Source organism: Varanus komodoensis, unplaced genomic scaffold (assembly GCF_004798865.1).
Source record: "Varanus komodoensis strain SLA01 unplaced genomic scaffold, ASM479886v1 scaffold4, whole genome shotgun sequence".
NCBI classification, from domain to species: domain Eukaryota; kingdom Metazoa; phylum Chordata; class Lepidosauria; order Squamata; family Varanidae; genus Varanus; species Varanus komodoensis.
In genome coordinates this window covers 14,211,118-14,237,275 of record NW_025335941.1, presented here as the reverse complement: position 1 = coordinate 14,237,275, position 26,158 = coordinate 14,211,118, and the positions used below count along the sequence as shown (strand labels likewise).

At 40.0% G+C, this 26,158-nt stretch overlaps 1 protein-coding gene across 3 annotated transcripts in view; it reads right to left on the bottom strand.

Annotated features, from left to right (window-relative positions):
- The window catches only part of RUNX1 (RUNX family transcription factor 1), a 207,364-nt gene that overhangs the window by 36,325 nt on the left and 144,881 nt on the right, over positions 1-26,158 (bottom strand). For 2 of the 3 annotated variants that reach the window (XM_044442322.1, XM_044442323.1), the window contains 2 exons: positions 25,463-25,567; positions 10,560-10,745 (listed from right to left, as the gene is read on the bottom strand). In XM_044442322.1, coding sequence (XP_044298257.1) covers positions 10,560-10,745; positions 25,463-25,567 — 291 coding nt within the window. The remainder of the gene's footprint in view (positions 1-10,559; positions 10,746-25,462; positions 25,568-26,158) is intronic. The other variant, XM_044442324.1, reaches the window with a different exon arrangement.

Here is a 26,158-nt window from a genome sequence, read left to right as displayed (position 1 = left end):
TGGGAGTAAAGCCAGGGTAACAATAGCTTACATTCTAAAAGACAATATTTCATAACCCAATGCTGTTCAATTTCTCCTACTAACGTTAATAATATGAGGAGTATTTTGTAGAAAAACAAAATTGGTCCTTGGAAAAACAAATTAAAAAGAACCTCCCCACTCCCCAATTTTTCCAGGTTTTCACATATCCAGAATACCTAAACTAGTTCTTTGGATAATAGTTTCCATTTTACAGAAAGACATTAAAATGAAAGCAATGCTCATAAATGCAAATTGCTGTGATGTCATGAAATCAAATAGATAGCATACTGAACCTGAAAGCATTTTGCTGCAAGAAACTAGAATATTAAAAGCAATATGAAAAGAGATGGGATGGAATGCTGAGTGTTAGCTGGAAAGAAGGCAAAGCAATTGTTCAGGTCCCTCATAAATCCAATAGCAATCTTGCCAGCACACAGTGCTTAGCCTCTTACAACTCCTAGATACTTGAATAATGTTATTTTCTAGGTAACAATATTAAAAAACCCCTTAAAATAACATTGCAGTAACTTTAAACTCCTAACTTGCAAAATAACCCCAGTGCAATAACTCCAGTTCATGGCAATGTTTTGTTTCTTTCCAATTAAGAGAAAAATTGTATAAACACAAATGTTAAGGACTGATCTTAAAAACTCTTGCACTGTCAAATAGACAACGATGATGGAGCATGTGGCAGCAGTTCTTGTGCTGACAGTCAAATACTGAGAATGATGTAGCAATGCAACACCATATCCAGGGCATTAATATGGATGCAGTAGCATAGGTTGGTAATGCCACTGCAAGATACAATGTAGTGGTGTTTGCTAGACAAAATTGGAAGGAGATGAAGCAATGGAGGAAATAAATTAGGGAGGGCTTACCTAGAGGGCACATTATGTGCATTTTGCTCACTATAGAGCAAGTCTGTGTGTATAACAATATAAGCATCAAGGCATCGCTTTATGTATAATGATGAGAGGACAACTGGCAGGCAGATTAATACAGCGGCCATATTTCACTTGCCTAGTACTGGATTGCACAAGAACTATCTTGGCTAGATTAACTTCAGATTGCCATGGAAACTTTTTACAGATGTCAGGACCTTTCCAGCTGATCAATATAACATATACGATATAACAATATATAAAATACAACCATATACAATACAATAGGAATGGCTCAGAAGGTGACAACAATAAGGAGGGCTTTCCCTTAACTACGGACCACCTTTCCCATCGCAGCCTACCTTGTGCCATGTTTGTCATCTTTTTGGTGACAGCTTACGATGCTGAGATCTTTAAAGATCTGCATAGATACCCAGGAGTTTGAAGGGATTACTGATACCAGTTTTTTTTTTTTTAACAAACATTACTTGCTGTTTGTTTTAGCTGTTTTAAACTTTTTAATGTTTCTCTGATTTTATATTTTTATTTTATTTTATTATATTTTAATGGATTGCTTTAGACCACCCAGAGAGTTTTGTCTATGGGGCAATGATGATAATGGGGATTCAGTCTGGATACTTTCCTCCTAGGAGCATGTTAGGAAAATTGCATTTTCTCCAGCACACAACATGTAATTCTGCAGAGGTACAGCACTCCATTTCTTCCAAGCTGATACATCTATTGTAACAGACAACGTTGAATAGAAGACAGTCGCATTATTCACATGGGCATCCACTGTTATTTAGAGCTTGTGACTACAGACATATTCCCTAATCTACCACATGGCCTTCTTTTTCCATTTATGACACCCTTTGTTTGTTTTAAACACTTGAGACTGCATCATGCATATATTTATCTCTGAAGTAACCTCCACTTAGAACAACAAAGCTTCCTTCTGAATAGACATGTGCAGGTCTGCATTTTTGGAGGCTGAGAAATGTCCTGCTATCATTCAAGGCCGGGGAACAGAATCCGTGCTTAAAATGGGAGCAATTACTGCAAATAAGGTTACTTAGGGAACAAATCTATCTATATTTAAATGTAAAAATCCCTGCAGTTCCCAGCATGCCCTAGACAGTTACAGTAAGTTCTAACTTGCTGCACTATCTCAGAAAGGGTGAAACACACTTGGGACATGCTCGGAGAGACTGTCTGGGTTACTCCCAGATTGACTAGATTAATCGAGTGCCATGTCAAGTCTTCTTGAAAGCTTCTTGAGTCACTACCACCAACGGCAAATTATTATTTTTCCCTATATAAATATCTCCTTGTAAAATCCCATAGATATGTACACACAAAATAGTTTTCAACTTGAAAGAGTAGTTACTCCCCTTCTCCCCTGTGAAGCCATAGGTTTTGAACTTCTAAATGGACAGGTGTATTTTCTTTCTTATATATGAAAGAAACCCTGAAGTCAATTATAGTAATTTATGGGCACTAACCTGCATGGACTTGTTTTAATCACAAAACTGCTTTCTGTTTGAAATTTAAAACCTGTTTTTTAAAAAGTAGGAAGTCCATTCTCCCGTCAAGTCTTACAGGTAGAGACCTCCACAAGTAAACTAATTTTATGGTATGATAATCCCCTAGCCTTCTTTATACATCATAAACCTATACAAATATCCCTGAAGAGATTTTATTTATTTTTTAAAAAAACTTGTATTTGTTTGTTTAGAACTACAATTTAATAAGGGCTTATATTCTGTTTTGGTCATATTTAGGAACTAGTACTAGAAGCTCTTTTCCAACCCCTATATATTAAAAATACTCAGGTTACAAAATTATACAACTATTTAAGCACAGCATAGAGCTGGAGAGATGCCCCAGCTATTTTGTTTCTTTGAGGCATCACTTTGAAGATTAACAACCCTGTTTAAAAGAAAAGGCACACAACGGATCAGGAATATCTCCTGCATATTTATTTGAAATGAATGGGAGTTGTTACAACAGTAATTTCCCAAAGTCTATTTATTCATAACTGAAATTTATCACAAATCCCATTTATCTACCAATATGCAAAGCACTATACACAACATACAATTCATATTTATATAAAGCATTTGACTATCTAAATATTTTGCATACTTACCCAAGGCACTGGCTAGCCAAGTTCTATTATAATGAAAATACAGCGTAGTACTATGTTAAACAAATTTTCGTGTCATTTAGCAAGCCCTGAGAGACCAGGCTTACACATTCCGTTAGGCAAAGCAAGGCTGCCATTGCAGGCAGCAGGTGTTGGTGGAAGGGAGCCGTGGTGAAGTGTTGCAAAGCAGAGGAGGGTGCATGCGCCATGTGGCGAGCCCTGAACTCCTCAGCTAGTGTGCTGCCCTGGGGTGCAGTGGAACGTGCTGTGTGATCACGAGGGGTGAAGGAAGGTTCAAGTCCCTGGCCTATTGGCTTCTGGGCATGGAATAGCGGGGCAGGGCAAAGGCAGCTACTGAAAAGTAAGGGGGCTGTATGGCTGCTTTTCAAGTGTTTAAAGCAAAATTGTAAGCTGTTTGTGAAAATATTTAGGGGGAACTGGCCCCTCTAGACTACCCCTTCCTAGCTACATGCCTGAATGAGGTTTCTTGTCCTTTGATTCCACCAACACATCTTGGGCTGTTCCTGTGTGATAAGTGATATGTGATAAGCTAGGGCATGCAGAAGAGCCCCAGCACTGCTTTTTTTTTGTTATGAAAAGCTACTTGAGGGGGAGAAAATTTCTAGTGGAGAATCAGCAGCAGAGAGGGAATAATAAGGGGCAGTCTTGTGCACATGTCCTTGGGAGTAAATTCCTTCAAACTCAGTGACACTGACTTCTAGGTAGATACGCACAGGATTGAAGTGCTCAGATAATTCTCAATTTCACACTGTGTTTCCCTAAAGCGAAATACAGGGACATGAATTTTCACTTACACTGAATGGGTTTACGCTGTCAGGTTTTTCATTTTCCCTATACCTTCTACTCCAAGCTTAACAAATAAAAATAGTTGCTGAGAAGTACTTGAGATTCAAACTGCAGGAAGCCACCCTACAGTACCCTTGCTTCATGCTGAATGGGGCAAAAGCTGCAAGGCTCACAGTCTTGATACAGCATATAGTTGTATACTATGCTTTACTTGTGCATAGTCAGAAGTTACATGAAAACCACATCTGTCCCGAACCACAAACTAAGGTACATTGCCATATTCTGGTTTCTCAAGAACCTCCTATAGCCCTACAACAAAGTACACACTTACAAAAAGACTTGGCAATAACAACACTCAAACGTGCTTCCTTACAAACACTTACATATTCCAGAGTTATTGCCTACTTAAAATTTTCTCTGGCTTAGGCTCTTCCCCTCACAAGGACCACATCCATTTTCCTCAACCACATGAACCTGTGGTTCTAGAGCACCTTTAAAAAAATGATTCTAGTCAGATAAGCAGGACCATGCTATTTCAGTTATGCTGCTACTTGGTCTCCCAGCACAGCACAGGCCTGTGCAGAAATTAGAAATTTGTCTGACAAAAAACAAAACAAAACAAAACAAAAAACAAAACAAAACAAAACCAACCTGGAAAAGCCCAGATGTAAGTTAAAAAAAAAACTTTGGGGTCACACTTTCTTTCAGAAAAAGATGAAACACCCCAATTTTTACATTCAAATTTTTCACTTCTTCACCCACATCTCTAGCCTTATTCAGCCGCTCTTGGAAAATCAGTGTATGGAGAGCCCAAACAGCCAGAGGAGGCTTTCCTCTCTAGAAAGTCACCCTTCACAGGTTGCTGAAGGTGACAAAGATGAAATTTTGGGTAGGGTTGTACCGTCTCCTCACACTGTAACTGGCACTGTATATGTGCTATAGCACCCTACTTTAGGAACTCTATTAGGTATTTTGATTTGGCTTGGAATGGATGTCTACCACTATTTTAGATGTCTTAAACTCAAGCTTCTTCAAAAGGTCCTGGACGGGGGGGGGGGGGGGTGGTAAGCTGCACAAAGATTACTTTCCTTAAGTTTTGAACACCAAAAGATATAGGATGGTCATGAAGCAGCTTCCCTCAACCCCACTGCAATGGAGGATAGAGATCATGACAGGTGGCAGGATATTAAATTACAAACCTATCCTGGAGTCGAGAAGTTGAGCCCTGTGCACATCATGATTCCCTAATTTTCATTCTCCATAGCTCTGCCAAAATCTGAGACACTGTCTAAGGACCTGCAGTGACCCTTGAACCAATGCACTGGTAGCAAATCAGTTTCATGAGAATGCAGTCTAACAACATAATTCTTACATTTATCTGTTTGCCAAGGAACTGTACAATCGACATGCACTTTTAAAAGAACAAGATTAGATGGTTACTTAATATTGAACTTAATACTGCAGCTAATCATATAGTGTCCCGAAGGAGCTGAAGAATGCAATATCTCTAAGATATTCTTCTACCCATTTTGCTGCTTGTTGCTGTATTTATTTACTTGTATATAGTTATAAGCTTACAAAACAATGGTAAGAGAAATCTTATTTACTGTGACGTGGTATCAGAAACAAAGTTTTCAAAAGATATTCTTATCCAAGGCCAGGACTAGGATCTTACATATATCACATGTTGTTCCTTGTACAATGCAATATATTTATACTATCTTATCATGCCACTGTCACCACAATCCTAAACCACTGCAGTGTTTTATCTGTGATGCCTCTGTAATGCTTCTAGAACACTACATGATGTCTTGTATTTTGGCACTGTAAAAATGTTGCTTTCTTGTGCAAGACATGCCCAAGATGTCTTGCACAAGAAAGTTTTCCTAACAGAGTTTTTCTACATGAGGCTGATAATTGCCATATCTACTTTTGGTTTCAGCATTGAAGTCAGATCCGAACTCTACACAAAGAACTTTTCCTGTCCTGCTTTTCTACCATCAACCTCTGTGCAATATTGGAATAATGGAAATATGAAATAAGTAGGAAACAGCAATTTCTTTCACTTTCAGAAATAATACCTCATCTCCTCCACTTTCAAAATTAAAAAACCAAAACAAAACAAGAAATCACTCCTAAAACTTAGAAGCGTCATGATATTGTCTAAAAATCCTATGAACAACCATCATTGGACTTCAATGGCCATCAACCCCAGCCAGGAAAGCCAACGGTGTGGAGCAATGATATTTGCAGTCCAACATTTGGAGGGCCACAAGTTGCTGAGTCCTGGTCTAAATGTTGAGGTATTCTTATATATCTTCTGACTATATATTTTCCAAAAATTTTATCCATAATAAAAAGGGGACAGAACTGTGCCTTATCAGAAGGAAAACCTAAATTCTGACAAATCTGACACAAAGGATGGGTTCAGATATAATGTTAAAAAATCCTATTATTTCACAAGAAATAATAACTCCACTCTATTCATTCCCCTATCATGTCGAGTTCTAAGGTGCCACATTTTAAAGAGGATATTGACAAACTGGAGAATGCATGGAAGATGGCAAGCAGGCTTGTGAGGGTCCTAAAAACCAAGGGTGCTTCCAGACAGCAAACTCCCATCACTACCAAGGAGTCATTAGCAGCCAGTTCTGGTTTTTCTTTATTAAACAATTTTCAGTGATAGGAAAAAAATGGAAAAGCAGTAAGAAAACATGGGAGAGTTATGTGCTGAAGGCTAGATTGTCAGGAACAGTGTCTTGCAAAAGTCTGTGAATGAGGCAGGGCAATGGTACAATAAAGGCCTTACCTGGAGCTACCACAAGTCCAATGAGAAACAGTTTAAAAAGTTGGGAATATGTAGCCTGCTTAAAAATATCTGAAGTGCTGTCAGCCAGAGGATGCAGCTGGTTTGTTCTTGGTTGCTCTAGAGGACAAAACTGAACATCCTAATTGACAGTAAAATGGACTGTCTTGGGAGATGGTGGGCTCTCTTTCACTAGAACTATTTAAGCAAAGGTACAATAACTATGTGTCAGAGAGATGCTATGGTTGGATCCTGCACTGAACAAGGGGCTAGATTAGAGGATCTCCAAGATCATTCCCAACTCTTATTTTGATAGTTATTATAATGTGTGCATCTGAGCCCACCCACAAACTATGGTTTGTTTGGGTCTGACAAAGCAGGATCTGAAACCACACTTTCAGGTTTGTTTGCAAAACACAGTGGTAATGGCAACTCACAATTAGCACATCTGAATTTACAGATAACAGCTAGGACTGTTGCTTCACCTCAAGAGGCTGTTGTATAATAGAGAAGGGACTGAAATTCTGAGTTTAAGAAGCTGAGATTGGAAATAAAAGCATACAAGAAATTCTAAACCATGGTTTTCTTGTTGTATGTCAGAAACTCAACTATGGCATAGTTTCTCAACTATTGTTAACATAAACCAAGTAAACAAAATTACTTTTAGAAGGTGATGATTTATGACTATAACATAAGCTAAGCCTGAAAGCAACAGTATCACAAGACCTGGATTTTCTTCCTGTAGAAATTTAAACTATTTTCCCTTTTGTGTTATGTTCAGTACCAGGGATGGATCTTGCTATTATTGTTGTTCTGTGCACATTAATACTGGTATTATGACTACAACTAGTCAGTAAGGAAGGAGAAGAAAAAAGGTACATGTCTACCAACCCTGGCAAATACTGAAGTTTGGAGCAACACTCTCAATTTATTTTCACCCTAAATCATTCATTCTGTTGAAAACTTCAGTGCATAAAACTGATCAAAGCACTTGTTTCTAAACTGCCAAATAATACAAGTTGTACAAGAAAGTGTCATATGTCATTCATCCTAATTTCAGACAGTTTAATTATGTAAGTGTTTCAGAACTTTGTAAAGTGTAGCTTAGAGAACAGGACATTTAATCAAGCCATTTACCAACTTAATTTCAACTGCTCACATGATGACAGACAGTTGCAAAATAAGATTTCAAAACATTTTCCCAAGATAGGATTGTTCCTTAAAACAATCCTATGAACATCTAGACAGGAAAATGCCCTGTAACTCCCAGCATGTTGGAATTTGTAGGCTGTTTTTTTCCCCCCTGTCTAAACTTGCATAGGACAGCATCCTTGTTTTGTTTGTGTTTTTACATTCAGGGAATTATAGCTAGGTAACTCCCAAAAGATATGATGAACAGGTAGAAATTTTTAGTATGTTTAAAGCATGCCTTCTTCCTCATCAAAGTACATACAAGTTAGATTTCATTGCCTTTGGTGAGACTGAATACTTGCAGTCTAAGGATATATTTCCAAATAGACCAAGCCATTGCTGAGAGAAAATAGCTTAAGGCTGAAATAATATCCATGCACTTACCCTAGAGCAACTGAACTCAAGGGGACTAACTTTTATGTTACCTATTCACACACACATATGAATGCAATTTTACTATGCTTGAATCCATTTGGAATGAACAGATTATTTTTTAAGAATTATTTTGGTGTATTCCAAGAGGATGGTTACATTCTCTTAATTCCCCCCAACCCTGTAATATTGCCTTATGGCACTGTGCTTCATTTCAGCTACCTAAGCTGTACCACTTTTTGCAATACTACTTCTCCTCTTTCAGTGTGTGTGTGTGTTGCTCCATCATACCTTATGGAAGCATTAGTTTAAGCTAGGCCAAAGGGCAAACCACAGCCATTCAGAAAGGAGTGATGTTTGATATCACAAGGCCTTTTGTAATTATTTTAAATTAGTCCCTGGTGAACTATGGACATGTCTCAGGGTGTTCTACTATTCCAACCACACACTTGATTACAGAGGTGCACCTCCTTAAAAACAGTTTAATTATTATTTTAACAGCATATTTAAGTGGGAGAATAATTGATATTTTTTACTGTTTTGAAACATTCTTATCAGTAGAATTTGCTTCTAAATTTTCTATGGGAATAATTTCAGATTATTTACCCCTAAGTAAATCTAAATCAATTAGTTCAAATAGAATGATGTGGCCTGAGGTATGCACCCCTAAAGAATTAAACAGTTGACTTGTTAAAGTGTGTGATGCTATACACATAAACACACACACACACCACTTCTTGGCATTTGTTCAATGCACGATTATATAGAGAATATGGATGTATATTCACTTGGGATGAAGCCCAAATATTAAACTGATATGGGCCTTCAAAGCTTTTCAGAACTCCCCCAAAGCAGAGCAGATCTTCTCTGAAAAGGACTGGAGTGAAGTACACTAGTTCCAAGGTTTCTCAGTGCATCACAGCAGCTATTATGCCTTTGGAGCAGTCCGTGCTCATGCTGTCAATAGAGACTATGCTGCCTGTTGATTTGAATAGGAGGATAATAAAGTCTGCAGCCCAGAATGACTCCTGGGAGGGAGGCCTAACCCTTGCCAAGAAGCCTCTGGGAAACTGGATTCTTGTTCTCAGTAGGATTCTATCTTTGGGAGTGCATGTTTTCATTAATGGGGACAGTGGAGTTTCTATAGACTCACACAGTGGAAAATAAGTAGGCACCCCAAAAGCCTGCAGAGGTGGTTGGAAGGAACAGCTCCACCATCAAAAACATTCAATATGGAGACCTCTAGATCTTTGGAAAACTGAAACAAGACTCTGCTTTGGATCCAAAATAAAGCAGGTATGGCCAGAGTAGACCCATGGCTGAAGCACTGGAGTGGGTCACAAAGTGAATGCTATTCCAATGTGCATTCTTAATATGGAGTCATGACTGGTCTAAAATATTGACTATTCAATGCAACATGTGAAAATGACATTTTTATCCCATCTCACTGCAATTGACTGTAGTTACTAAAATCCATGACATCCGCATGCAAACATTTTACTCAAAAGAAGCACTACTAAACCCCTAAAAATAAGAACTTAAGCAGTTGTTATATGCCAATGCTTGCAAGAAAAGCCTGATGACTGTTGGTTGTTTGAAAGAGGAGTAGCCATCAAGAAGGGAATTTGTGAAGAGATGGAATATATGGAAATCTTTTGCGTGTTCCCTTCCTAAAGCATTTCTGCCCAGAATTCCTCTCCTAACAGTGCATTCCTGTGCATATTTCAATAGGAAAAAGTCCTCTATTTCACAGTAGACACCAGTCTGCATGACCAGGTATAGGACACTGACAGTTGTAGGCCTTTTTCTGTCTATACAGGCATAGGATTCCCCCCTAAGGGTTATTTCCCTAGGAAAAGTAGCCACTGGGCTTTTGTTGCACTTAACATGAAGCTCTTCCCAAAGCTGTTTGATAAATGAACCTTATGCTACATTTGCAACACATAACTTTCATAGTACTATTGTGAAATATTAATGATTTTTGCTACATTGACCAAAAGGAGGAGGACTCACAGTGGCATGAGTTTATAGAAATGAAAGAAGATTTGTAAAAGCTCCTGGTCTTGTTTCAGTTAAGCTGTTCTTTACCAAAACACCTCCCCAAAGCTATTCTAGAGCTTTTTGGAACTCAGCCAAATGTGAATCCTGTTCTACCTTGCTTATTTGCAGTTTCTTCCCTCTCCCTATTATTATAGCTGCTGGCATACCTTTCAAATGAAACTCAAGGAGGGAAGACATTCCGAAGCGCCTATACAGCAGATTATGCCCACTGTGATCCCAGTGGCCTTCTCCTCCATGCCAAGGGTGGGGATGGGGAGGAGGTTTGGGTACTTACCCTGAATCTGGCTCTGAGGCTGAGGGTTAAAAGCAGTGGTGTTCAAGGCTCTTGGGTTGGGTGTGGGGGCTGGGTGGTGTGGGCTGACCCTTATAGCTGTGCGACGCAACTGCTCCAGTTCACTCAGGCGCTCTGAGAAGGTCAAACTCCCAGGCTTTGTCTGTTCGTCTACTTTCTGACGGTGTCCTATTGTGGGAAGGGGTGGAGGGGAAAGAAGGTGAGAAAATGTCTGACATAGCAGATTTTGAGTATGTGTATGTAACCAGTTACTGCTCTCAGAAAGTAAACATTCTAAATTGGCCGGCTATGTGAAGGTCTACATGCCACTGAGTATGACCAGCTTGAGCTGAACTGCAGTGGAAATGTTTATGGCAACCCACAATGATGTCTTAGTCCAGGTGAATATACTCGCTCACTTTCTCCATTATTACAGTACAGGGGACATATGGCAATGCACAGTAATAGAATCTAGGATGAGATACTTGTGCAGTCTGTCATGGTTGTGATGGCATGGGGGAACACATCGGATGAGATCAGAGATCTTCTGACTTGTTAAGGAAGGATATCAGGAAATCTTCTATGCCAATAAGGAATGGATATCCCATTGCTATTTTGTTCTCCTCTAATTATGTTGATCTTAGAGCAGTGGATTTTACAAGGGTTTTTTTCTCCAGGCATCCTTTCTCATTCCCTGAGCATCTTCCATATTTACCACAGGGTTGGACAACTTTGGCCCTATGTATGTTTTGACTTACAACCCCTATGATCCTTCACCATTGGCTATATTGTCTAGGGCTGATGGGGGCTGTAGGCCAAAACATCCAGAATGCCTCAAATTGCCCACCAAGGATGTTCTGCAATTAATGGGGCTTCCCTTCTGGGAATCTTAACTACTGGGAAGAAGATGTCTATAGTTTCTGTGACAAAAATTTTGAGGAAGGAGCCTCTCTCCAAAGACATCACACAGATTGGTGCATCTTATGTGTAACAAAGTTATTCAAGAGCCACTGCTTCTCATACTTTTATTCCTCAGGGTTTCACATAAAATCTGAACTCATAATTGCCATTTATTTTTACCTGAGGCAGGTCATTAATTGAATAGATGAGCTTGTCTGAAAGGTTAAGCATGCCCCCTGCTCTGCAAAACATTCTTTCACACAGTCCTAACATCATTTTCATGATGATAAGTGGTGGTGGTGGTGATTGTTTTTTAAAAAAACAACCTGGAGGAAAATACATGCTTAAAAGCAGTGCCTAGTAGCTGAAATTAAATTTTATAACTTCTGCTGAGATTCCAAATCTGAACAACCTGTCTCTTCCTTCTGCTGCCAGGCCCTTTGGCACAGCTTGCTGTGTCTCAGATTCCATACTGAGCTATAAATTATCACAGGAATGAAGGAGGGGGGACCCTTGGATCTAAAAGTGATTTTATCATTACACCCATTAGCCTCCCCACCCCCCACTTCCCTCCTGCTCTTATAAAAAACAGAGGCAAGCAAGCAAGCAAGAAAGACTTCCATCTGATACTTTTATAGTTCAAATGTAACTTTCATTTCAAAAGTCTTTCTTTCATTTGTCAGTAATGCAAATCTGAACTTGAAGACATTTGACTGGAGCGCAAAGGCTCAGAGTCATGCAAGCTGTGTACATACGTAAAGTGTCTTTTACGTGATGATTATTTTCAGCCTCATGGCCTGGGGCCAGTGTCTAGATTCAGTATAATGCCTGCTAACTCTACCAGTCTATAAAATATTTGTAGCTAGAAATTATATCCAAAAACAATTTGTGCATTTAATGTAGCGCACTCTGCTCAATGGCTTCCTTTCATTTTTCGCCCTTCTTTTTGCAGAATGATTCCCACATGGTTTTGAGTTTTGGCAAAGGAATTAATCTAAAATCCCTGGCTATTCAGTGAAATACTTGGTGACCACTGGACATGCATGGACCCCATGCTTTTCTAGCACTGACCACTGGATTGTTCCCAGTTTTCATTGTGTTAAGTTAAAACTACTTTGGAAACTACAGAAAGCACTTGTGGGTGAATCTCATAATCAACATATAACCTGAGTGCACATAAACATATGTGACAATCACATGTGCTGGATATGCACAAGGAGATGGTGCTTGGAGTAGTTTCCTAGCCTGTAAGTACAGTAAAATAACAACACATGACAATCCATACATCATAATCACCAGAGAATACACATTTGCGAAAGATGTTTTAAATGCATGAAACAGCCATAAGAATGCAATATCAGAAGTTTCTAATTGTCCTTTAGCTACCGTTGCTTCCATTAGATAAAGCATTGGTGAGAAATTTAGAAGTAAAATAATTAAATGTGTGTAAAGTCCCCAAACAGATCTGCAAACACAGAATTATGTAAGTGTTTGCATAGTATTTAAAATTTCTTATATATTGTCTAAGTATTGTAGAATCTCAAGACTGTTTGCAGGGATGGGTGGGTGAAAGATTCAATTTAGTGTGTTTTGGTTAAAAATGTATTAATCCTCATATTTCTTTTCTGTTAGTATGATAAAAAATAAGCATTTGTCAACATTTCAAAATTTTTCTAGATTCAGACTGGAAAGAAGTTGAATTTTAAGAAATCAAATATGGGAAAAGGTGAACCCTATGGATACGTCTATTACTAGAGTGCAGTAACAGTATTAATGGGTGGATCAGTGTTAAGAAACAGTGCCTATGTCCTGAAGCATAAAACCCCACCAAATGTCAGGATGTAAGCTACTTAGCTGCCATTGGAAACTGCAGGTCTTGTAAGCATTTCTTAAAACCAGGATGATGTAGTGTTTGAAGTGTCAGGCTATTATTTATTTATTTGATTTATATCCCACCCTTTTCTTTTTTAAAGAACTCAAAGCAGCTTATTTACTCATCCTCCTCTTCCTGCTCTCAATTCCCCACAACAATTCTGTGAGCTGGGTTGGGTGGAGAGTCTGTGAATGGCCCAAAGTCGCTCAGCTGGATGCACAGTTGAGCAGGGACTAGAACCCAGATCACCTGAGTCCCGGACCCATGCTCTTAACCATTGGAACACACTGGCTTTCTACAGATGTTACAGGTGTTACAGGTGTTTTTGAGACCTTTAGAGTTTTCCTTTATGCCATCCCAACCTCCAAAATTAGAAGCTGAACCTTCTATAAATCTTTGGTGCAACTGCACTTAAAATATTGTGTACAGTTCTGATCATCTTAACTGTGAACAGACTTTATTGAGTTAGGAAAAGTACAGAGAAACGCAACAAAAATAATCAAGGGGCTGGAGCAACTCCCCTAAGAGAATCGATAGTTTAGCTTAGAAGAAAGATGAGTAAGGGGAAACATGGCAGAGGTATTTAAAACTATGTGTGATGTGGAGAAATGGGTGAGGGAGAGATCCCCCTCCCCCATAACACTTGAACCCAGAGTCATCCCATGAAGCTGGGAGGTTTAGGACAGATAAAATGTAGTACTTCTTCACACAACTTATCATTCAGCTATGGAATGCACTGCCATAGGAAGTGGTGATGGCTACCAATTTGGATGGTTTTAAAAAGGGACTGGATAGATGCATGGAGGAGAAGGCTATCAGTGGCTACTAGCCTTGCTTTCCCAGAGGCAGCATGCCTGTATGCACCAGCTGCTGAGGAGCTTGGGCTGGCACAGACCTTGACCCACCCTGCTTGAGGGCTTCTGTCTATAGCTGGCTTGCTACCACGTAAATGGAGTGCTGGACTGGATGAACCATTGTGCTGATCCAACATGCCTATTCTTATGTTCAGACTCAGCAGTTATTTCCATGCTGATATTTTACTCAAACAAACCCATTTTGTCCATGTAGCCATCATGCTGTTCCTTGCTTCTAAGTTTTAACACTTCAAGTTTGAAAATCCTGAAACTGGAATTTCAGGAGTTTGAATTTCTAAACTTTACCCTTATTCAACAGGAAAATGTTGCAGTGGCCACTTACTGAAAGGAATAAAAACATACTGTAAGAGTTTCTGCACTATCCATGAATCTCATGGGGTGACCCTGGGCCAATCACATTTTCTCTCTGAGGTTAACATGGATTGGTGTGAGGATAAATGAGTAAAGGAAGCACCACAGAAGTAGTCTAGGGTGATTATAAATGTAAAAACAGTAAACAATTGATACCTATTTCTAAAAAGCTATATAGCATTTTCCACTGACAAATCTATACTTTTATTTCTTTAGCTTATTTATCCTCAGAAGATACACTAAAAATATACATGTGCACTTGCATCAAGATACACATCTGCAAACACACAGGCAGAAAATAATCTGATCTTAGGCAGCTAAATGTAAAATAATCACAACCACCATAAAAGCAGAGTGTTGAGATGTCTTCAGAATTTTAACATAAAAACTCATGTTTCTTTTTATACAAACGGTTTTCCTTATTTTAAACTACACATTTGTAATTACTCTTCCCCATAGCTTCCAGTGCTGAAACAGCTATGTCACCAGATTTGGGACCAGCATTTGGGAAAATTGGTGGCTTTTTTTTTCTGGCAGACATGATGATGAACAACATATGTAGATGGAGCAAGGGACTGTGCTAGCATCCTTTTCTTGCCACCCATGATCATTCAAAACTACCACTGGGACCAACAACCTATGTATATAGAAACTGTACATGTATAGCTTCTTGCCATGTTGGCATGTCTTGCATATTTGCATAGGTTCTTTATATGCAACTGGGGATTCTGGAAAATGAGGATATCAGAAGTTATGTTGGGAATAGGCGACAGCCCTCCCTCATAGGAATTCATTCTAATAGGTGAAAAGAGCTTCAGCCGATGGTGATACAGAAATGAAAGGAAATACATAATAAGAGCCTTTGAGTTTGTACACTATTTGTGTAGAAGGCACTGAAATGCCAAACTAGCTTTTTGGCTAAAGTGTAGTCATTACTTCAGTTCTTGTTTGGAAAGAAACTTGTTTGATGAGTAAAAGTGAATAGGCTTTTGAAAAGTCCAAAAGGCAGTTATCTATTTGATGGTTAAGCCAATGTAAATCTCTCAATAACAAAGTTGAATATAGTCAGAATTTGATGGTTTGGTTTCATTTCATGTCCTCAAATATAGCTGATTATAGGCACTACCAGGGCTCAACTGCATCTACTAGGAGTTTACTCCATCTACTCCATCACCACTCCAGCCATCTCCTGCATTGTTTCATCATTTTTATATCTGGGATACATCATATGAGCTCTGCTACAGAAAGGGAGCGCAGGGGTGATCGTGTCAACCACCTGGGTCTTTGCTGCATTCTAGAGGTCAACCAGGGATTCAGCAATGCTGCTGGATACCATCTGTATCCATTAGTCTCCAGGTGTGGATCACCTTAATAAGTCCCCCACCCTTGCCAAGGGGATAAGAGCCTCAAAATGGAGGTAAGGCTGGTATGTGTCCTGGCCATGGATTTTATTCCTGGGTTGACTTTACATGTGAACCAGGCCTACACCACAGATAATTTTCTTGCACTTTGATTCCTTCTAAGTCTTTTGCCTACCTCCTCCCCACTGCTTATTGGTCAGTTCCAGACTTCTCCCTTCTACCCTCAGCATGCCAGACTGATGGAAATTTTAAGTCCTTCAGGCAAGGATTGCATGCATTCTGCATAATAGCTAGCACTTTGACACCTACAGTATTTTTTTCCTAGAAATAACAGGAATGGCAACATTAGCAAGGGTCTGTGTGAGAATTCCATGGTGGAATAGGATATGTTTTTAAGTAACAGTTTTAAATAATTTAACATATATATTGTTTTATTTTATTTTGCTGCTGATTCCCATTAAGGAATACACAAGGCCTTCTATAATCTACACAAACAGTTATTGGCATAAAGTAAACTTCCACATGCAGAAAGAATTTTGTGGATAGAGTCTGATTTCTTTTTCTTTTTTTTCACACAAGGGTCTTGTGCAAGTTGCTGGAAGATAGCTGTCCCACATCTGGAAGCCTGCTGTGACATGAAGAATAAAGTCTCTGGACCATGGCTATTCATGCCAATCGCTGTGGCAGATTTGTGGCTATCATGTTCACCAGAAATGGAACAAGTCTATTTCATTTCCAGACTGCTTTTGGAGAGTAAAAACTAGTCAAAGTAGTATAGAACCAAATAGCTACTCAGTGCTGAAAAGATTCTCTATTCCATTGCTCATACATGCCCTGAGTCATCAAAACTTTGCTTAACAAGTGGGGTGGTGGAAGGAAAAGTGGATTTTCCCTTGGTTGAATGATTACCTTACAACATGAGCCAAAATAACCCTCTCTTTGCGATAAAACTTGTATCCTTTTGTCTCTCTCTGAAATAAGCATTTTTGCATTAGGGACTGGAAGTTCCAACACTTCTTTAACTGGCAGTCTCTCCACTGTGACAAAACTTTATATACAAGCAGGATTCCAGTTCAGTTCAATTCACTGCAGATTCTTTTTTTCTTAATGGTTCTGCTGAGTCTTATGTGCATTGTGCTACTTGCTTCCTTTTTCTTTGCAATTGCAAAGAGATATACTAAGCTACTGTAGAGCATTTTGAAGGCAGAGTGTCTGAGAAGTTTCCAAACTGCACACAGGCAGGTTATTCTTCCCCTTGTTTTCTTTGGCTTCATGTGAACAGCGCAGAATGACTCAAACAGTATTAATTTTCAGCAGTGAAGTGGTGTGGTCAACCAAAACTGTAGGTGGCTAGATTAAAAAGATAGGGTCAGCAGGTAATGAAGACCGGCCCAGAATGCCACGTGTGGTGGGGAAGTGGTAGGCAACAGTTAAGCTATACGCTTTTCTATTTAGCTGGCATTCACATGTTTAATTTTGTATTTGTTGATGTACAAATAATACCTTACTGTTTCTGAACAGTTTCTCTCAGTGGTTTTGGGATAGACATGCCTTCTGTATGCTTTGGACGACAGCTTCCACAAGCCTTTACCATTAACCATGCTGGATGGAGCTGGTGGGCATTATACTCCAGAACATCTGGAGGGAATCAGATTTCCTACCCTAACCTAACCTTCTGAGATCTAATCAAAGTACTGGTGACAACCTATAAAGCCCTAAGAGGCTGGTCAGCATGAAAAATAAACTAATCCATTTGTTCTGGCACAACTTTTAAAAAACCCTTTGGAAACCAGCAATTGGGAGAATGATGAGTATCCTGTCATCATCCTGAGCCCTTAGGAAGAGAGTAGCTCACATTAAAACTGTGTAAAGATTAACAATGGTACAAAGACTTGGTGAGACAAAGAGACAGAATGCCCAGATGGAAAGCTCAGGTGGCAAAGAAATGATTCCAGCCCTTCTACTGACAATCTTCTTGGGACAAAATGGGTCCCTGGAAAGTCTCAGGTTGGTATCCATGAGCACAAAGAAGGAAAGAGAACTGCTTATGACCAGGACACTTCCAGCTTGGATTTTATAAAGAAACTGCATTTTTTAAAATTTATGTCTGCTCCCTACAGATCTATGTGTTTGCTTAAGACTGGAGATAGATCCAGGTAACTGCTAAATGTCATATTCTTAAAAACAGAAAATCAGATGCCTCTTGTGTTCTTTGTTACAGCATCTCAAGCATAGCAGCTAGGACAGCTTAATCCAATTAGGGCTGCAGCTTCTTCCTACACTCCATATTAACACTGAGACCAATGGGGACTTTGCGGCTTTAACACAAAGCCAACATCCTGCCACCTTCTTTACTAAACTACTAGGCTGGTGAAGATTTCCAGACATCTCAAAAGCTTATTCACTCTTTTGTCACGTTTTGATTAGTACTTCCCAAGTGTGGATTCTGGATTTGCTCTTATGCACCAGCACAGCTACCTTTGCTTTGCATGTGATGTTCTAGTTGTAGAACTTAGGGGTACTTCCACACATAAAGAATAGGACAGTTTTGCTTCAGTCAGTTTATAATACATATATAAATGCTACATTTTCCCTGTGTTCATTGGCAGTAGGTGCTCTATAGCAGACAAGAGGGCTGAAAGGCAATTTAAGCCTCATATATGAAAATACCCTGCTGAGCACTCTGAGAAATTGATTTCAATAAGGCCTTTGTGCTGCTGTAACAGTCTAGCTGTGGTTCCGATCCAGATAAAAAGATTCAGGTGTGGACACAGGTACCCAAGTACATATCACTAGTTTCATCAGAAACGATGGGCATAAATCAGATACTTAGTTTCACAGTCTTACTTTCAATTGGATAAGCAACTAGCTCTATGTGCAGTCATATCTACAGTCCAGTACAACATCTGGAAAAGAACACATGTGTTTGTGGATATGAGGTGGCAGTGGTTGTGAGGAGGTGCTTTCAAAAAAAAGTTTATTCTCTGCACTAACATTATGTAAAGCAAATAAAGTATTAAGAATATACTGTAATGCATGCAAACTGAATCCCCTCCCTGCCCCATATATATTTCACATGTTCTCATTGTCTGCTTTATCTGAACCCTCTGTCGTAATCATTTCTGTAGTACTTAAGGTTTGGTGGCATTTCTGTTTATTTGCAATAGGAAATACAATGTAGAGGTCTGGGCAATTGATAAAAAGATGACTTAAGAGGCCATGGGGGATACAGTGAATAGGAATTTCAACTCCCATGCACTGAGGCCTTGTTTTTTCAAGGATTGGAAAACTACTTCCTTTTTTATTTTTTTATTTTTTTCCTAAAAGAAAAGACGTGAACAACAGGGTCCTTGGGGCTCTGCATCAGTTGTGAAGGTCTCTAGGAAATTGTTCGTATGTGGACTAACATGGCTAAGGGTTTACAAGTTTGACAGAAAAAGTCCTACAACTCCCTGTATTTCCCCAGCAAGCTGCACTTTAAAAAGTGCTTTTGATTGCAGTCACGCACACATTTACCTGGAAAGTCACCTCCACTGAAAACAACAAGACTTCCTTCTGAATAGGCATGTGCAGGACTGCATGTTTGAAGGTTGAGAAGTGCCCCTGTTATCATGGGAGCAGCATTCTTGCTTGAAATGAGAGCAATGCATGTAAGTAAGGCTACTTTGGGCACAAACTTTAGAGAAAGAAAGTCCTGCAATGCCCAGCATCCTCCACCCTGCTATTTTTGCCTTGGTTTAGATGTGCTGAACTAGCGCACAAACTTCCAGCAAGCTACACAGAAGTCTGGAAATAGCTTAGGGACAGTGTGGAAATCACAATCCACCATTGTAAGATGTACTGGACAAAAACCTGCCCCATGCATTTCATCTCCTGACCGGTACTAAAATGAGAAACTGTCAAGCTGAAGAATTCTTCTTTAACCAGTGCCCAGTTCTATACCCCTGAGGATGCAGAACTTCAGGTCAGGTCCTGTGGTGTTCCACAGATGGTTGCTTTCCCTCCCAGCCCCAGCCCCTTTCTCCCAACTGCTGTCCTGGCTTTTGTGCATCCCCTGCTCCCCCTTCTGAAAGATCGGAATGCGTCCCTTAGTAAGAGCTCTAGGTGAACGTAGGTTGGTGTTCTCACCCTGCCCCTTTTGCTTTGGCCCCATCTACCACCATATCATCTGGGCTTCTTTGAAATGGAATGTGGCCCTTAAGCTGAAAGAGACTCCTCAAGCCTGTGATATACCTTAATGGGAAATAATATGTAACATAATATGTAACATAGAGCATATTTCTTTTCCCCAAGCTCAGATGATAATCAACTTAGGCAAGTTATTCATGCAACTCCCTGTTTAATAAATCCACCTATTTCTTGGTCATGGCAAATATAATTTTTGGGCAAAGCACAAGCACCTGGATCAAGAAGATCAGGCAACTTCTTTCCAACCCCCACCTTTTATTTACACACACACACACACACAGACACACACACATATATATATAGAGAGAGAGCGAGCCTCAGTGAAGTACTAGTCCTTCATAAGCATTGCACAATGGTTAATGAGAGAGAGATGCAAATTGGGAAGGGAAAAAGTGACAAGGTGAGAAAAGTACATCCCCCCTCAAAGCAATGCATGCCTCATTCTCTTTTACACCTTCTTTTGTCTCTCTCCACCCACTGGAACCCTCACCCATTTACCACCACAAAGTTTCTTTGTCTCCTGCTCTTGCGTCCTCAGCCCCTCTGCATTTGAGTCAGGCTGTTTACTCACTGGCTGCCAGCAAGAGAAGCACTGAGAACAGAGAGACACTCTTTCCATTCTGTGGTGCCACAGCAACCTACTCAAAATGGGAGGAGCAATTTCAGTAAAAGGTTTACTAGGCTTTCTAATTTGGGGTTCACTCCAAGTTTTAGAAAACATTCAGACAGCACTATGGTGTATTGCAGTGCACAGAGACAATGTTCAGACACAGATCTTCGCTAAATGGCAAAACTAATATGCATAGCAGCAAACAAGATTTCCTGGTTTAAATCCAAACAGTATCTAAAATTTCAGTTTACAACACTGCCATACTTTCTTCCATCCCCTTATTTTCTGAACAAATATTCAGGAACCAAAGAGCATATTCTTAAACCCTGTCAACAAGGAAGCAAAATGATGTTTTTTTTTTATGACAAAAGGACAATTGCCTCCATTCTTTATGTCAGTTCGAATTATATATAACAATTGTATTTAATGCTTAAAACCAAGGGTTGATGGTCTGTGTATCCCAACGTATGTAAGCTGAAAAATTAAACAATGAGCGTTCTTCTTATTAGTAATATTTCCCAGATGTTGTGACAAGGTTGAGATGGTGTCTATGGAACTTATTTTCCCATTTGTCCTTTTAGTCACATGCGGCAATTTAGCCTTTGGACAAGTGATCAAATGCATGCCAAAGACATAGCGATATCAGAGGTGGGAGAGCTTATCTCAAGGTTGCCATCTGCAGGTGTTCAGGTGGACCCTTAGAACAGCCAGGGTCTGCAAGAGCTGGGCACGGGCATGGGAATGCTGCTCTGATCCTTGACCCCATGTCGTGGCATCAGGAGAGAAGGGCAAGCCAACTGGAGGGCCTATGTTCAGCCAAAAGGCTTGCCCATATCCAGAAGGACACACCCTGAGGGTTCCCAGAAATAGTTTGTATTCTGGGTCCCACAAACCTCTCTGAGCATACTCAGAAACTCTTTCTTTTCTGGCTATAGTAAAAGCCATCTTGGGTTCCACATGAGAGGGGAAATAGCAGAATAAAAATGCAATGCGATGATGATGATGATGACGGCGATGATGATGGCCGAATTCACACAGCAAGGCAGCCTCCAATCACCATGATTGGGGATTACAAATTCAAACTGTCACCTGGCCTAGGCTGTTAAACAGTCTCCACAGCCCAGTGTGTCAAGAAATCAGGTTGCTGAATAGCCTTCTGCAAGTGGGACAGCTGCACCAACAGAGTTATTGGCCCATCTCAGACCCATCTGTTGTTGTTGTTGTTAGTCGGGAAGTCGTGTCCGACACATCGTGACCCCATGGACAACACTCCTCCAGGCCTTCCTGTCCTCCACCATCCCCCGGAGTCCACTTAAGCTCACACCAACTGCTTCAGTGACCCCTTCTAGCCACCTCATCCTCTGCCGTCCCCTTCTTCTTTTGCCATCTATTGTTCCCAGCATTAGACTCTTCTCCAGGGAGTCCTTCCTTCTCATTAGGTGGCCAAAGTATTTGAGTTTCATCTTCAGTATCTGGCCTTCTAAAGAGCAGTCAGGGTTGATCTCCTCTAGGACTGACCGGTCTGATCGCCTTGCGGTCCAAGGGACTCGCAGGAGTTTCCTCCAGCACCACAATTCAAAGGCCTCAATCCTTTTGCGCTCAGCCTTCCTTATGGTCCAGCTTTCACAGCCATACATTGCAAATGGGAAAACCATAGCCTTGACTATACGCACTTTTGTTGGCAGGGTGATGTCTCTGCTTTTTAGTATGTTTAGTATGAGATGGCTGGAAAACCCCATGGACAGTACCAAAAGGGAAAAAGACCCATCTAGAAGGTTCCTAATCCTAAGGAGTTCATGTCACTCCCCATGAGAAATATGTTTATGCAGTGCCACCTGCAGGAGGTGACAGAACAGCCTCCCCTCTGCCAATAGCGGTCTCCAGCTGTTGACTGCACCATCCCCAAAGGCATGTGTGCATGAGCCAGCAGTGGAAAGAAAACAAGATACAATAATAATATGGGGAAAGAAAGATGTTTGAGATGCGGAGAACAGGAACATAGCTCATCGCAAGTGAAGTTGTGGTCATCGACCAGTCAATCCCCATACGTGCCTGCAGCCACAAACTGAACATTTTGTGTGGTTTGCTTTTAAAGTGGTGGTTGAGTGGGGACAGCATTTTCTAAGCAATTTGATATTGTGGTTTTGCTTGGGAAATACAATTTTTGCATTAATGTAGCGCCAATTATAAATTCCAAATGCAAATGCACCCTTATATGGAAACTCACATGATGTCTGGGGAAAAAATTGTAGGGGATGGAATAGAAAGGCTTTTAATAAATAAATAAATAAATAAATAAATAAATAGGTATGCAGATTTAGAAAAAGTTGGGAACCTGGGCCATATTTAAAGCTAGGAAGATGAAATAACTTTAAAAAGAGCATCCAACAATAAATAAAAATTATCTGTATCTTCATAGCTCAGTTAAGTCAGCAACACTGCACCATTGATGCTAGTGCCTCTAAGATTACACACTGAGATTTTTATGTGCAGAACTGGTTTAAATCTCAATAATCCTAACTTGCAATGATCTCTCTCCCATGAGTTTTGTTCTCCCCATTTTGACTTCTCTTAAGCTACAGTTGCAACTTCTGCCAAATGTGAATGGGGAATAAAAGAAGAAAACCACAAACCTCAACTTACAAGAGGATGTTTCAATGCAAATATGAACATTCTACACTAAGGCTAATTATTGCCTTGGGTAATAATAAGGGAACATACTGCATAAGCTCAGCAATAGGGTGGCTTGTGGGGTTTCCCTTTTTCCAATCACTGTACTTACATGAATTTTCTGGATTTGTCCCTGGAGATATCATTTATTATTTACTCATTCTTAATCGTTAAGAATGAAAAAATTGGCAGGCACAACTGTGAAAATCTCTGCCTCAGTGGAATACATACCATCTGTCTGCTTGAAGTGCTGCCTTCAACAATTACTGTTTTCTTAAGTTGGAAACTAGTGGGAGATACAATAAACTGCATATGAGAGCAACTGGTTGTCGTCTTTTTGACTCCTCCCTGCCCCCCTTTCGCTTCGGTTCTGCTTGCCAACTTCAAGGGGAGTTAAAAAGTCTGAACAGGGCCATCTTGTTTCTAAAATTAAAATGCCTACGAATAGCTGAGAGCCAAAGTGAACAGGAAGTGCCGAATAATATTCATGGCATATTTTATTCTGCATCTTTTGTCAGCAGTTGCATATACTAACTACACCATTTGTTCTTTTCAAGTGGAAGCATTTGACATTTCTTTCTAATCTATGAGGCACTTTTATGTAAAGGAGGGCTCCAAGAGCTCTGCCCCCCCACAACACTACACAGCTGGTTTAAAACTTTGCAGCTTCAGCACCAACCAGTTTCCTCAAATGTACACACACACACACACACACTCACACTCATACTTTCTCCAGCTAAATAATGAAAGTGTGGACAAATCCCTATGCAGATTAACAGTGTAAGGTATCCTGTGCATGTCTACTCAGAACTAAGGCTCATTGAGTTCAGTGGGGCTTATTCCCAAGCCTGTGTGTATAGGACTTCAGCCTTAGCATGGTTTCCTATGGGCTACCCCATCACCAATGGTGCCATTGTGCTCACAAGACCCAACATTTATGCAATGGTGCTTAACCATTTTTAAAAAAATAACCCCAGAAATGCTCATTTTCACATCAGGACTTGTCAAGGACACTCTCTTTTGAGAGCTCCTGGTTCTGACCTCCCTGATTCCGAAAATTATTATAGACTTCTATTAATTATTTCATTTCTATACTCCCCTGTAGCTGAAGCTCTCTAGGGAGTTTACAACAACATAGTGAGAGTTTCTGCTTCCTTAGGGTCTCTTTTTAGAACCACTGTGTAGTTCTGCAAGCACACAGATGCCATGGGATGCTACCCAGCATCAGCTTGATGAAAAGCTTTGCTCAGACTTTATTGAATAGCATGCAATATTGCACATCAATTTCTATGGTTTGGGATTATTTTATTTATTTATTTATTTATTAAAACATTTTTATGCCGCCCCATTCGCCGAAGCCTCGGGGCGGCTTACAACAAAAAAATTAAAATAACATTTTAAAATATATACAATAAAATACAAGTATATAATATAAAACATACACTATAAAACAAGCCGCCCTGGCCAAATAAAATTCAATAATATTAACATTTAAAATACTGCTTAAATAAAAAGGTCTTCGCCTGGTGCCGAAAAACAAATAACGACGGCGCCAGGCGGACCTCTCTGGGGAGCGCATTCCATAACTTAGGCGCCACCACTGAGAAAGCCCTCCTCCGAGTAACCACCCTCCTAACTTCTTCCATGGAGGGCTCCCGGAGAAGGGCCTCTCCCGCCGATCTCAGGGGGCGGCTGGGCATATAAGGATGTAAGCGCTCCTTCAGGTAACCAGGTAATCAGGATTAGGACTGAGGACATCCACTTGTATAAGCAGGGCTGTGGGATGGGGTGGGGAGTAGCAAGCATGGACTCCTGGTCCTGTTCTCTTTGTCACACTACCATCTCCCCAATATACCTGCATCTATCCTTGTGTAGGCTCCTAGACATTCCAGATTCTAAATCATACTATAGAATAGAAAATGCTTCCTGTGGCTCAGATTCTGTTTTCAAAACAGGGAAGGCTCCAAAACCCAAGACATGACGGCAGTAATGGGACTAATGGGCTCATATCTGTTCTCCCCCTCATTGTACAATGTTTGAAAAGCTGAACAATACTATAGTGTCATCTGAATACTTACTTCTTGGCTCTCGGGGTCCATCTACTGTTATCTTGATGGCTCTGTGGTACGTGGCTACTTGTGGAGGATTTGTGAAGACTGTGATAGTCAAGGTGAAGCTTTTCCCTGAAACAGGAATGACAGTTACTTTCATACCTTATTATGAGGCATCCCTTAACTTTACTTGTCTGTAAAAGCGTTAGATCTGCCTAAGGAGTCATTGAATATTTACAGTTTAACTTAGCTGATACAAAAGCTCAAAGGAAAACTCAAATTAACAGGTGGCTACTCAGACGTTCAGATGGACTGAAGTATTTCATTAGTGCTTGTTGTAGGATCCACAATGCTTTCTTGTAGGACTTACAATGGGTTCTGGGAATGGGAAGTTTTTTCCTAATGTGGAGACATTTGTGAGGGATTTTACTGAGATCATAGCAGAAATGGGAGGACTTAACATCCAAATTTCTTGCAGTGTTGATGCCTATGCCCAACCATGCTGGATATTTAATTTCAAACAGTAATAATGTGATGGCTTGTCACATTGTTATCACAGGTAGCTAAGCCCTTATTCATGCTCAAAACCCACTATTTCATTACAAATTAAGCATGAATTTACTTTTTTTTCCTGGAACTGAGTCTAGGAATTTAAAATGGTCATTATTCCTATGACTCATTGATGGCAGTTTCTAGAACAGCCTAGCAGTTTCAGATCTATTC